The 14,406-nt window shown below is 40.0% G+C and overlaps 1 protein-coding gene across 2 annotated transcripts in view; it reads left to right on the top strand.

Annotated features, from left to right (window-relative positions):
• Positions 1-14,406, top strand: part of cpxm2 (carboxypeptidase X (M14 family), member 2) — a 57,580-nt gene that overhangs the window by 29,446 nt on the left and 13,728 nt on the right. For both annotated transcript variants that reach the window (XM_057826794.1, XM_057826795.1), the window contains exons 8-9: positions 5,716-5,839; positions 9,217-9,413. In XM_057826794.1, coding sequence (XP_057682777.1) covers positions 5,716-5,839; positions 9,217-9,413 — 321 coding nt within the window. The remainder of the gene's footprint in view (positions 1-5,715; positions 5,840-9,216; positions 9,414-14,406) is intronic.

A 14,406-nucleotide genomic window follows, 5' to 3' on the forward strand; every position in this document is an offset into this window, starting at 1 on the left:
GGTGGAACTAAGTAAGTACACATATGTAAGCAAAGGCACATGTAAAAAATGGTCAAAATGACCCAGACACTTCAGTTATGCAACGCTGCGGCCATAGAAGATGTCCTCGAATGGAAAATTGTCCTCGAAGGTGTAGACGAAAGTCCAGGCGCCTGGTGCTGAAAATGTCTCGGAAGGTCTAGTTACGCAATGATGCGGCCATGAAGCAAGGCAGTTGTCATCCCGACCCTCTTTACTCTTTGTAACACTTAAACATTATACTACAACTTAGTATAGCAAGCAATAATCATTTACTGGTTATATCAATAAGAAAAATATGGCAATATGTATTATTTATGGTATATATGAGCACAAGCAAATATTCAATCAATCAAGCAAATATTCAATCAATCAACCCTCGATAAATACCTCAACACCTGACTCAAAGATTGCATCAATAAGTTAATTTTATCAATTGACCTTTTTAATTTATTAATTGGACACACTAACGAACTACCTTCAAGTCAAACTGAATTGCGAGCTGAAGTGCAGTCATCAAAAGACATGATAGAAATTGCCAAAGTGCTACATACAATTATAACAAAAGTAACTGTTAAATTTTAGTAATCATGGTGTAGCTGAAGATATTGTTTGTTCTTTGATTGCACCAGGTTATATGTTACAATATTACCAATAAATTCATATTATTTAAAAAATTTAGTTTTATTTTTGTTTCATATTGCACGCTATACACAACGTTGTAAGAGTAGTCACTATTTGTAAGATTGCCAGCGGCCTCGGGTTGACAGGTATGCAAATGTAAAATGTATTCTCAGTTTGTTTATCGATGTGATTTACTGGTAGCAAGTCCTCATGGAATAAGACGTCTATCAACAAAAACATTTTTTTAATCAAAGCTTTATCCAATTTATTTTGCTTTTTTCGTCATATAAATCCAAAATATTTTAAATACGCCTTTATAAGAATCTAGTTAATCGGACAAGAGTATTAAGAACAGCTGCTTAGGTCAGCGTCCACAGATTATTGAAGCGATTGAAAAGACACGAGAGCGTCTAAGGTGCTCACCATGTCCCCAACTGCTGTCGAGGACCATGGCGAACCCCTCCGGTGCGAGTGCAGCCATGTTTTTTTGATGTGGCGCCTTGAAACACTCCAGTGCGATGATCAAAGTCGCGTAAATGGACCTCATCCTTCTTGGCTCTGCGGCTGGCACGCGTGTCACACCGCTTCAAGGGGAGGCCCTGGCAAAAGAAAGGAGGTGCTATTTTTAAACCTCTACAGCCTTTTCACCGAGGCCCCCCTACTCAAACCCTGTGACATTTCTTTTGAGCGTGCAGGTAGCTGATAGCGCACCTCCCCTCTAACCTTGCCGCTTTTACATAATGCACTCAATGTGGCCCATTGTGACTTCTACAATGGAGAACACCTCCACTTCATTGGAAAAAGATGAGAAATTAACTCGTTTGCTGAAGAAGCACAGTGAGGAGTAGCTAGTCTACTTCTTATCGTGCGTTTTGCTTGAAGATGAAGGTGCTACTGAATAACATAGAAAAAAGTAGAAAATTACATTTCTGGACAGATGACATTGGAATGCTTTCATGGTGGTGAAAAAACTGTGAATTTTGTCACTTCCTGTTGATTTAGAGCAGGGGTGTCCAAACTTTTTGCAAAGATTTGGTGTGGTAAAAATGTGTTGGGCCGACCTTCGCTGATGTCCCTTATGTCGAACAATATATTTAAGCAAATTTTAGCAAGCCATTCTATGTTTCACTTTTACTTTTTTTTTTTTTTTAAGTTAATAATTTCAACAATCTCGCAACTAGCCTTTGTGGCGTTCTCTCTCGGCTCTTGCAAAATACTGCTGCTGTGAAATTAAACTAGCTTCAAGTTGCTTCAATTTCTCGCTACGTATCTTCCCTGTAATCTTGTCGTACATGTCAGCGTGTCCAGTTTGGTAATATCGCCTCACATTGAACTCTTTAAAAACAGCGACTGTCTTTTTGCAAATGAGACGGACAGTTGTTGCGTATTTTAGTGAAGAAATACAGTGGGGAGAACAAGTATTTGATACACTGCCGATTTTGCTGGTTTTCCCACTTGCAAGCCTTGTAGAGGTCTGTAATTTGTATCATAAGATCTCTTCAACTGTGAGGGACAGAATCTATTACAAAAATCCAGAAAATCACATTGTATAATTTTGAAATAATAAATTTGTATTTAACTGCATGAAATAAGTATTTGATACATTACCATCTAGTAAATATTTTGGCTCTTAGTTCTTTTTTAAGAACCCCTCCTGTTCTCCACTCATTACCGGAAGTAACTGCACCTGTTTGAACTTGTTACCTGTATAAAAGACACCTGTTCACATGCTCAAACAAACTCCAACCTCTCCACAATGGCCAAGACCAAAGAGCTGTGTAAGGACATCAGGGATAAAATAATACACCTGCACAAGGTTGGGATGGGCTACAGGAAAATAAGCAAGCAGCTTGGTGAGAAGGTAACAACTGTTGGAGCGATTATTAGAAAATGGAAGAAGTTCAAGTTGACGGTCAATCTGCCTCGTTCTGGGGCTCCATGCAAGATCTTATCTCGTGGGGCATCACTGATCATGAGGAAGGTGAGGGATCAGCCCAGAACTACACGGCAGGACCTGGTCAATGACCTGAAGAGAGCTGGAACCACAGTCTCAAAGAAAACCATCGGAAGCACATTACGCCGTCATGGATTAAAATCCTACAGCGCACGCAAGGTCCCGCTGCTCAAGCCAGTGCATGTCCAGACACATCTGAAGTTTGCCACTGATCATCTGGATGATCGAGAGGAGCAATGGGAGAAGGTCATGTGGTCGGATGAGACAAAAATTTAACTTTTTGGTCTAAACTCGGCTCGTCGTGTTTGGAGGAAAAAGAAGGATGAGTACAACCCTAAGAACACCATCCCAACCGTGAAACATGAAGGAGGAAACATCATTTTTTGGGGCTGCTTCTCTGCCAAGGGTACAGGACGACTGCACCGTATTGAGGGGAGGATGGATGGGGCTATGTATCGCCAGATGTTGGCTGACAACCTACTTCCTTCAGTGAGAGCCCTGAAGATGGGTCGTGGCTGGGTCTTCCAGCATGACAACAACCCAAAGCACACAGCCAAGGCAACTAAAGAGTGGCTCCGTAAGAAGCATCTTAAGGTCCTGGAGTGGCCTAGCCAGTCACCAGATCTGAACCCGATAGAAAATCTATGGAGGGAGCTGAAAGTCCGTGTTACCCGGCAGCAGCCCCTAAACCTGAAGGCTCTGGAGAAGATCTGCATGGAGGAGTGGGCCAAAATCCCTGCTGCAGTGTGTGCAAACCTTGTCAAGGACTACAGGAAACGTTTGGTATCTGTAATAGCAAACAAAGGTTTCTGTACCAAATATTAAGTTCGATATTTGTGATGTATGAAATACTTATTTCACGCAATTAAATGCAAATTTATCATTTAAAAATCATTCAACGTGATTTTCTGTTTTTTTGTATTAGATTCCGTCCCTCACAGTTGAAGAGAACTTATGATACAAATGACAGACCTCTACATGCTTTGCAAATGGGAAAACCAGCAAAATCGGCAGTGTATCAAATACTTGTTCTCCCCACTGTAGTCCACTTTCCACCTATCCTTGAAGCGTCGGCCGACGCAGTCAACTTTCTTTTCTTTTTTTTTGTTGATTGTCGCCATTTTAGAAAATTGGGAGTAAAGGGTAACACGGGGTAATGTTGCTTCGAGTGCTGCTGCCTTTTCGTGGGTAAATGAGGAGCAGCATTTAGTGTGTAAGATACTTCATATGGTGGAAAACACTCAGGTGACTTGAAGTTCCGCTCTGAGACCCCAATTTGGCCAACTTTCAAAACTGTCTGATATGCATGTGTGATACATCATTGGAAAGCTTAAAATCTCAATTTTCTGGGGAAAGAACAATTTTGAGCAGGAGGGCAATATTTAAAAAAAAATGTTTTTTAAACCGTAAAACCCTATCTGGAGGTGAGAGCATGCGAGAGCAGAATTACAGACGCCATGACTTTAATGAGATATAATCGCGTACTTACCTTGTTGCGATCCAAAAACTCCATGTAGCATGTATCACTGAGTGCCAAGACACAGCTGTGAATGGCCACAGCTGGATATTTTGGGAATTTTATGGGTGAAACATGGTAATTTTGGGAATTTTATGGGTGAAACATGGTAATATAACAAAGGTTGCGATGCAGAAATCGGAGACATCAAGGAGTGGTCGAGATTTTCTTTTTCATATATTTACCCTTTTAAATGTTTTTTTTTTTCAATTTTTCTTTGTTTGGATCAATTATTTATCATTAATATATCGAAGAAAATGCGAAAGTAACAAAAAAAAATACAATTAAGTGATAGTTACAAGGTAGATATCCGTGACTTTTTTACAGACGCCATTTTTTTCATTGTGAAATAATTTGTTTAAAAGTTTAAAATATGCGAGTGAATAATTTTTTAAAGTCGTTTTTTTTTTTTTTTTTTTTAAAGGAAATATGAGACATCAGATAATGATTCTAAGCTAAAAATGACATTTAGAATAAAAAATATAATTACATTCGTTTTATGGCTGGGTTGAAACAAAAGCGGTTGCGCGACAGCTGTAAACGGGGGTTTTCAGGGTAAAATGGACAAATTAAAAATAGTTCGGGGGCTTCATGCCCGATGAATCTGCTATGGCAGCATATAGACATTGTTCTCTCAAACACAACAGTTGTTTTGTCTTAAAATACAGCAGTTTCTTTTAAAGAGGAGTAAAGAGCAGAAACTGCTTTTTCAGTCTTGTCTGTGTTTTCCGCCATATGCTGGTAGCAGTACTGCTGACCAATTTATTAAGTCTGTGTGTGGGCCAGATGTTATTGATTTTATGACAGAGGCTAGGGGCCGGATGAAATTTGACCACGGGCCGCATTTGGCCCCCGGGCCAGACTTTGGACATGTCTGATATAGAGCTACAGTGCTGGCCAAAAGTATTGGCACCCCTGCATTTCTGTCAGATAATGCTCAATTTCTTGACTTGAACCCCATTGAGATGCTGTGGCATGACCTAAAGATAGCGATTCATGCCAGACATCCCAGGAATCTGACTTAACTACAGCAGTTTTTTAGTGAAGAATGGGCCAAGATTAGTCCTGATCGATGCGCCAGACTGATCTGAAGCTACACGAAGCGTCTGGTTGAAGTTATTGCTGCCGAAGGGGCGGCCGCAAAATACTAAATATGATGGGTCACTTACTTATATTTCCCCCTCCTGTCATTGTTTGCATACTATCCTCATTAAAATATGAAAACCTGGGTGGTTTTAGTTAAAGCAGACAGTTTTTTTCATCTGTTTGATTTTGACAAAGATCAGATCACATTTGATGGTGATTTTATGCAGAAATGTGAGAAATTCCAAAATGGTCTGATACTTTTTCATACCACTGTATGAAGGCTGCATATGTTTTGGCAGGAACCCTGAACTTTTGGCTAGTAAAAATACTAACCTGCGTTATGTGAATTTTTAGAACATGTTGGAGTTGTGAACTGGGTGTAAAATGTGGTAAGAGAAAAGTGTCAAATTTTTGTGTCGAAAAAAAACAATGTGGAGGTTGTAGAAGTTGGGTATCATTGCAAGTCAATAGATGGTGCTCAGGTACAAAGACATCATTTATGTTTCTCCTTGCGCAGCTCATGAAGGTGGTCAACGAAATGTGCCCCAACATCACTCGCATCTATAACATAGGCAAAAGCCACGGCGGCCTCAAACTGTACGCCATCGAGATATCTGACAACCCTGGCGAGCACGAAGTGGGTGAGTGCGTCTTCGACATCACATGATGTGAGTCAGATATAACTTAAAAGCAACACTTAACTTTTCACGTAACTTTTTTAACCTTTATAAAATATTTTCATAACATTTGTGATGTCGACTGACAACTAGTTGAATGACACCTCTTTTATATCTTGAGGGGATCTGTATCGTTTAAGCAGAGGCGTCGCATCCCATTAGGCAAACCAGGCAATTGCCTAGGGCTTCCAGCCAGCAGGAGCCCCCTGAGGGCCAACAGATTTAGCACACGCAGCTTTACTGCACTGTCGCAGCGACAAGTGTAGGGAGTGTTTCAATACCATGGAATCATTTAGCAGGTTATCTAACGATTCTGTTATCAATCCCAATCAACACTAACCATGTCACGTAGATTATACATGTTTAAGAAAGTCCAATCAGCTATTAATACCACATGATTTTTTAAAGAGCGACTCACCAAGTACTCTCTGGAAAGTCCTTGCCGAGTTGCTTTACGCTGATTTTCACAGGTCACCTCATTATTCATGTGTTTACTTAAACATATGGTGATTTTTCCCAAAAAAGTCTATTAATGGGTCTTTCGTATTCCTCGTCGAATACTCTATCAGAAAAATATATCATATATGCATTTAAAATAATCCTAAACAATGTTATTAGCAGATTTAATACTTATTTCGGTCGGTAGTCCACCAATCAGTGTTTTTTACGGAATAATTTGAATTTGGTGAGTCGTAGGGGTCAATCTGACTACTGATTTCACACAAAGGTATATACCTCCGCATCCGATGGTGATATTTTTGTATTGTTGTCTTTCTTCCATTGCTCCAAGTCCAACTGTCCCCCTTACTTGCACACGCTCGAAAGGCCCCATGTTGCTTGTTGCCTGGGGGCCCCGGGGACCCTTGCTACGCCTCTGCGTTTAAGTAAGTAAGTTGCACCAGCCCAAAAATGTGCAATGAAGAGGGAAAAAAACACATAAGTTGCACCGGAGTATAAGTCGCATTTTGGGGGGAAATTAACTTGATAAAATCCAACACATAGAACAGATATGTCATCTCGGAAGGCAATTTAAAATAAAAATACAATAGAGAACAACATGCTGAATAAGTATACAGTATGATAATGTTACATGATGCATGAGCAACGAAATGCGAACGTGGCCGGTATGTTGACGTAACATAGCTATTAAGAGTTATTCCGATAACTATAGCATAAAGAACATGCTAACAAGTTTACCAAACCATCAGTGTCACTCCAAAACACCAAAATAACATGTGAAATGATACAATAATGTGTTAATAATTTCACACATAAGTTGCTCCAGAGTATAAGTCGCACCTCCAGCCAAACTATGAAAAAAACCGACTTATAGTCCGAAAAATACGGTAATTAACTTTTGAGGAGTGTGGCAGGAACCCTGCAACACATAAAAAACTACAAATGTGCTGAATACTTTATGGCATATGTCATTTTCCCATTCATTATATTGACAGAAGTCGATGCGAATTCTTTCGCGCGAATGTTGCAAAGATGGCACATCAACAAGAGACAAAAAATTTTGTCTCAGAGGCTGCCAGGATAGACAGAATAAACATTGGCCCGGCTTTAACTCACTGGGGTGACACCCCCCCCCCCCAACCGAACTCATTAGCGCTGACAAGTTAGAGTGGGGGGTTAACCAGACTTAGGGTCAGTTTACATGGCGACACTGCAACACGAAGATGCAATGACTGAGTAGCGGAATTGCCTTGCGTGCATATGGTGTCGGCTAAGACAGAAGGCGAAGACGAAAAATTCTGAATCCTGCCTCCAAAGTGGAAGAATTCGATTGCGGGGGGTTGAGGGGAGCTGGCTCCACATGCATATCAAAAGCTCCTGCTGCGCCGGACCCGCGCCGATAACATCAGCACTCATACATGTCACATTGGGCGTGCATTAAAAACAGTTAATGGCGGAACGTCGGTGATGGTGGGAAATATTACATTATTGCTTTGTGATGTATGATTGCTTCTGTGACATAGATTGTAACAACTTCTATTGTTTTTCACCTTGTTCCCATAGTTAGGAGACGCGCCTGGGTAGGGAATCTCACGAGATAACTTGTTTTGCACCATAGTACGCGCTTGAGTCCCATAAGTTAGGAGGGAATCTCACGAGATAACTTGTTTTGCACTCATAATATTTACCGTGGGAACACAACATCTGCTACCGGACAGCACAACCTGGGGTGGTTCCCAGGCAAGGAAAAGCTCCTTTTTCCAGGGGCTGAATCAAAAGTAGCTTTGTCATTGGACGGGGCCGCGCCGCCTGGGAGCGGAGGTTGGCCGTCTCCGCCCCTGTGTGGTGCGTCCCTACAAAAACAGGATATTTCCGGGTGACCCGTGAAGTCCGCCAGCGGGTCACGTACGGATCCCCTGGCTTTGTTCCTTTGCCACCGTTGGCTCCCGCTCATTTGTCACGGTAAGCGATTTTCATTGCTATAGGAACACCTGGTTGTGCTGTAACGGTATCGCGGGGATTCTGGGATTGACAAACTCAAATCTAGCGCCATCGTTGCCATTTGTTATGCTTGTTTTTGATACTTGTTTGCTTGCTCTTGTGGGATTATAATCAATAAATCTCATTTATTCTGCATTTTCTAATCAATAAACATCGTCTATTGAGCAAAAGTGTGCCTGTTACTGATTCACCGCGAACCTGGAAATTTCTGAAAACAGTCGGCTTTAATTTGCTGTTTTAATAATATTTTTAAATTTAAATATGTTGAACGTTTCCATTTTTGTGCCTTTTTGAACAAAAGAAAATCCCAATGCTTGGAGTGGGCGGGCATGTTGTGTTCCGGGCTGAGGTGCATCATTCGCTGTCGCCTTGTAAATCTGCATGAATACTACATTGTTTTTGTGCGGAATTGCGAAATTGTTCAAATGGAGACGGAACCATATAAATGCAAATTTGAAAATTTTCGTCTTTTCGAAGAGTCACCATGAAAACTGCCCCTAAGCCACACAGTTGATGACCGTCATATGTTATTGTTCAGCCACCAGTGGATTCATTACCTTATTACTATTCATCCTTCACACAGCCGCTGAAAACAGAAATGTTGTTTAATCCATCTGCAGGCGACCGGGAGATTGATTTTCGATTCATTGATGATTTTACGACACTGGTCCTCATGGGAAACGCAGTCTTCCTTAATGCAAAACACTACCGCTTTTGTCCACCGGCGTCGCTAAAATCGACCAAACTGAAAAGTTAAAGTGTTGCTTTAAGGTTAATTCAACAAAAACATAACAACAAAGACTCAAGACTTACTTCTGTTTAACTTGCTCCCACATGCACCATTCGCTCTAAAGTAATTTTCATCTGCTTTGACGTTCAAGGTGAGCCAGAGTTCCGCTACACGGCCGGTTCCCACGGCAACGAGGTGCTGGGTCGCGAGCTGCTCCTCCTGCTCATGCAGTTCATGTGTTTGGAGTACCTGTCGGGGAACCAACGGGTCCGACGCCTGGTGGACGAGACCCGCATCCACCTGCTGCCATCCGTTAACCCCGATGGGTACGAGAAAGCCTTTGAAGTGGTAGGTCTGCCTGGTGGGCTGCGGGTGCGCCTGTTTTTGGTGAAGGCAAGGGGGACATGCCGGCCTGCAATGTTTCACCTTTAATCAAGCAAATGGGATTAACGACAAACAGAATTGACCAGCGCTGAAAACTGACGGAACATTTCGATCTAGGTCATGGGTGCGCAATGGATGGTCTGTGAACCACAACATGGTCTTTAATGTGGCCCACCCAATGAAGAGTCTTGTAATATATTTTCAATTCATTTAGTTTATATATAGTTTAGTTTTTCTATATATTATACAGAACTAAAAAGAAAATTAACATTGATACTATTTAAAAATGATAAAAATTAGAGATGTGAAAAATTCAGCGCCGAAAACTTTGGGCCGAAAATAGCTAAAATTGCATTTTCGGTGAAAAGCAGAGATGGGTGGAGTAGCCAAAAAATTTAGTCCAGTAAGAGTAGGTTACTTGTAAACAGTGTTGTTAATCTTACTTTAAAAAAGAAATTATTAGTTACAAATTACTTCTCCCAAAAAGTAATTGCGTTAGTAACTCAGTTACCTGAATGTAAGAGTAATTAATTACTTGGCAAAGTAACTGGTGATAATTTTAATGTTTTTTTCGGTTTTTCTTCAAAATTAAACAAAAAAAAAAAACATAGGTCACACTATGTGAAGTTTAAAAGGTTTTTGGGACAATTGGCCCTAGCCCAATTCTTGACCCTAATTTACCCTTTACCCTGAATCAACCGTAAAAGTTGTTAAAATTGCAATTGATGTGGCCCACCCAATGAAGAGTCTTGTAATATATTTTCAATTCATTTAGTTTCTAATATAGTTTAGTTTTTCGATACAATATACAGAATTAAAAAGAAAATTAACATTGATACAATTTAAAAATGATAAAAATTAGAGATGTGACCGAAAATTCAGCGCCGAAAACTTTGGGCCGAAAATTGCTAAAATTGCATTTTCGGTGAAAAGCAGAGGTGGGTGGAGTAGCCAAAAAAATTTAGTCAAGGAAGGGTAGGTTACTTGTAAACAGTGTTGTTAATCTTACTTTAAAAAAGAAATTAATTAGTTACAAATTACGTCTCCCAAAGCAGAGGTGGGTGGAGTAGCCAAAAAATTTAGTCAATTTTTAGTAGTTAATCAAAAGAACAATATACAAATAAAGTAGTATTTTAATACATATGTGTGCATTTGCTGTGGTTTAGTACAATATGTTTATAGCACGACCACTTCCTCTTAGGTCACATTTTTTCCAGTGACTTCCTCACCCCCTCTGCCAGTCGCCGTTTAATCCGGCTGGGAGCAACTTCACTCGGCTTTGTCACGGTTAGAACTCGGCCCGCTCGCCTGGCTCTCGATCGATTCCACTTGTTGCGCATGAAAACACTGAGTCTTATTTTATGGTGTTGCCGAGATTGTAATAACCTTGTAATAGAAGCGGATTTTCAGGGGGGGCCTGAAAAGGGTAATTGCATGCGATTGACTTCCCTATGCAGTATATGATTTTAGAATAAAAAAAATTCCGGTAAAAAAAGTTGTAAAGCAATAAAACAAATAACAAAAATGAATGAAATGAACAATAAAAGATATTTTTATATTCGGTCAAAATTATTTTTCGAACAGATAATGTGACTAGCACCTTAGACGGTCATTTGCTTTGCTTAACCAAAACCACCCGAGGACCGAAGAGAAACATATGTAATTTTTTTTTTAATGGATGTGCCATGTTTTTAAACCTCGTAGATAACTACATCACCAAAACATGGAAATCAAGCAAATCAGTGCAGCGCAATGGCTCTGCCCAGGGGATACAATTTTTGACTGGGGTAACTACATTGGCACGACACCGGCGGGCGTACCATATTCAATGGATGACGATCTTGGCGAAAAGTATAGCCTAAGCAGCCTGATTTGGAATTCCTTTCAAGAATGATGGGAAACAAAAAACACTCATTTTCAACTTATTATTATAAATATTCTTGAAAGTTAATTTTATTGCTGACTAGGGATGGGAATTGATAGGATTTTTACAATTCCGATTCCATTCTCGATATTGCTTAACGATTCGATTCTTTATCGATTCTCTTATCGATTCTAATTTGGGGGAAAAGAAGAACAAACGTTTTGATTGGCATCGAGTTTGTTTAATCAGAACTCACAACCTTACAAACTCACAACGAGATCAAAAGAGGCCCAAAGCCTCAATGTTAACTGTGGCAATAAGTGGCAAATACACAAGAATGTGTAACATTTTACTGAAACATTTATCTAATAGAAATAAAAAATATTGGTATATATTGGCAGATAGGTTGTTGTTCTGCCTTTGGCAATATGTGTTAAAGCAGGGGTCCCCAAACCTTTTCCTGTGAGGGCCACATAACTTTTCCCTTCTCTGATGAGGGGCCGGGGTCAGTTTGTAACAGAAAAAGTGTGACGATTGCAGAAGTGCATAAATGTAAAAAATTTTTGTTTTTCAGAAAGCCACAATCAAATAACCCTTTCTGGATTCTTCACGGAATGAAAGTAAATAAAATAAAAATAATAATATAATAATAATAATTAATAATAAAAACACTATTAATTAAATAGATAATAACCAAATAACCCTCTCTGAATTCTTCAAGGAAAAAGGCCAGGAAATAAATAACACGATTGAGAAAAAAAAAAAAAATCAAAATGGCCGGACCAAATGTGGAGGCGGGCCGTATTTGGGCCGCGGGCCGCAGTTTGGGCACCCGAAGAAATGCCGCATCCAAGCGAGTGAGCGAGTGAAGTAAGAGAGGGAAACACTTCTACGAGCCTACGTTCTTTGTTAATATTAATATCTACAGAGGCAACGCCTGTATGTATCATCTTTTGTGTTGTTGTTGTTGTGTTTCCACTCGCGATCGGACACTTAAATCCAGTTGTGTAGTGGTTTGAACGATGTGCTAATGCTAGCGAACGAATGCTAACCATACTGTTATTAGCAGTTAATCATCGCTGATTTACGTTGATGCAAACCTGTTTGTTATTGGGGACGAAATTGATTTGTTTCATTTCTATTCTTAGTTTCACTCTTCAAGTGATGGTTGAATAAAGTCAGCAAATTATACCAACGTCTTCTACATCGTCATTTGGGAGTTTAGCTAGCTGTATAGCCAGAACTGAGCCTTAGCCTCTCTGTGAGGACAGCGCAGTCGTATTCCCTCCCGATGCAGTTATCTCCACCTTGCAATGACTGCAAGTCGCTTTGTTGTAATTTTTCCTCGTGAAGTGAAGACACACTTTCGAGCGTTTGAACCTACGTGCTGTCATTGTTATGTTTATGGCTGCAATGCTCGTGCTTACCCGTCGTAACCTTTCATTTTCACACTCTTTCCTGGTGAAGTGTAGTCAAACTTTGGAGCGAGTGGTTCTTGGCGCCATGCTAGTTTGATGCGTCTGGACAACAAGACACGTCACGACGCAATACGCGTCTTTAGGAATCGTTAAAGGGATCGTTAAGGCTTTTTCATTGTGATGTCGAGGCCTCGAAACACTCGGAACCGGTTCCGAATTGGAATCGGATTTCGATTCCCATCCCTATTGCTGACACTGCATTTCGGGGTCATCAACATGTTGTGCCGCCCCTGCTCCAAAAGTCAAACTCCGCCTATGACTTGTGAAGAGCTTTACTAGTTTCGGCAAGAAAGGAATAGCTTTTTATGTTGTTGTTGTGAACTACAGTTCCACACAAACGTGCGTCGAGATTTGTAATCGAGTTAATCACAGCTTAAAAATTAATTAATCGTAATGAATCGTAATTCAAACCATCTCTAAAATATGCCATATTTTTCCTGTAAATTATTGTTGGAATGGAAAGATAAGACACAAGACGGACATAAACATTCAACATACTGTACATAAGTACCGTTCTGTATTTGTTTATTATAACAATAAATCCACAAGATAGCATTAACATTATTAACATTCTTTCTGTTAAAGGGATCCACGGATAGAAAGACTTGTAGTTCTTAAAAGATAAATTTGAGTACAAGTTATAGTAATTTTATATTAAAACCCCTCAATGTTTTCGTTTTAATAACATTTGTAAAATTTTCAATCAAAAAATAAACTAATAGCTTGCCATTGTTGACGTCGCCGAGCGGGACGTCACATGGGCTCCCAACCGTTCTTCCACAGTGTATTTAACTACGTAAGGTAGTGATTGTAATACACCACAAGGTGTCAATGGCGAGTTTTAAATTAATTAGAGATCTAGCCAAGGTAAAGTCTGAGTGAGTTTTGTGTGTATTTTGCATAGCTCTTTTGACTGGGAATGCCAGTTCTCTTTGCATTGAGCACTTTTCTTTTTATGAACAATATTTTTTTGAGTGATAGGAATATTATTTTTGTTGTGCTTTCACTAAATGATACTGTTGCGACTTAACTGTTCTGCCCGAATGCATGATGGGAAGTTGGGCAACCATGACTGTCAGTGGTGGCTGCAAATGGTATACAGTATGTTATGAGTTCTGTTCAATTAAGCATGTTAAGAAATAGATTGTCTCCTGCGAGAGATATGAATGAAACTGTAGCGACTTAACTGTTCCACCCAAATGCATGATGGGAGGTTGGGCAACCATGACTGTCAGGGGAGGCTGCAAATGGTATATTAGTACACTATCTTCTGCATTGTGTTCAATTAAGCGTGTTAAGAAAAAGATCGTCTCCTGTCATTCTTCCCCACGTCGTTCGCCACAATACTTATATTTGTTGTGAAAGAGTTGCCAAAACTTAAGCCAATAAAAGGTGCGGTCCAATGAACACCTCTGTCCACTCGCATTTCTCTGCCTTTTCCCTCTCAATGTGCTAAAACGGCGTCATTGTTAACTGTTTGAGGGAATGCATGAACGGGTCATTCCGTGCATGTGTTAACTGCATCAAATATTTTAACGTGATTAATTTAAAAAAATAATTACCGCCCGTTAACGCGATAAATTTGACAGCACTAATAATTTCATGAGCAAATGAA

Source organism: Corythoichthys intestinalis, chromosome 21 (genome assembly GCF_030265065.1).
Source record: "Corythoichthys intestinalis isolate RoL2023-P3 chromosome 21, ASM3026506v1, whole genome shotgun sequence".
Classification (NCBI taxonomy): Eukaryota; Metazoa; Chordata; class Actinopteri; order Syngnathiformes; family Syngnathidae; genus Corythoichthys; species Corythoichthys intestinalis.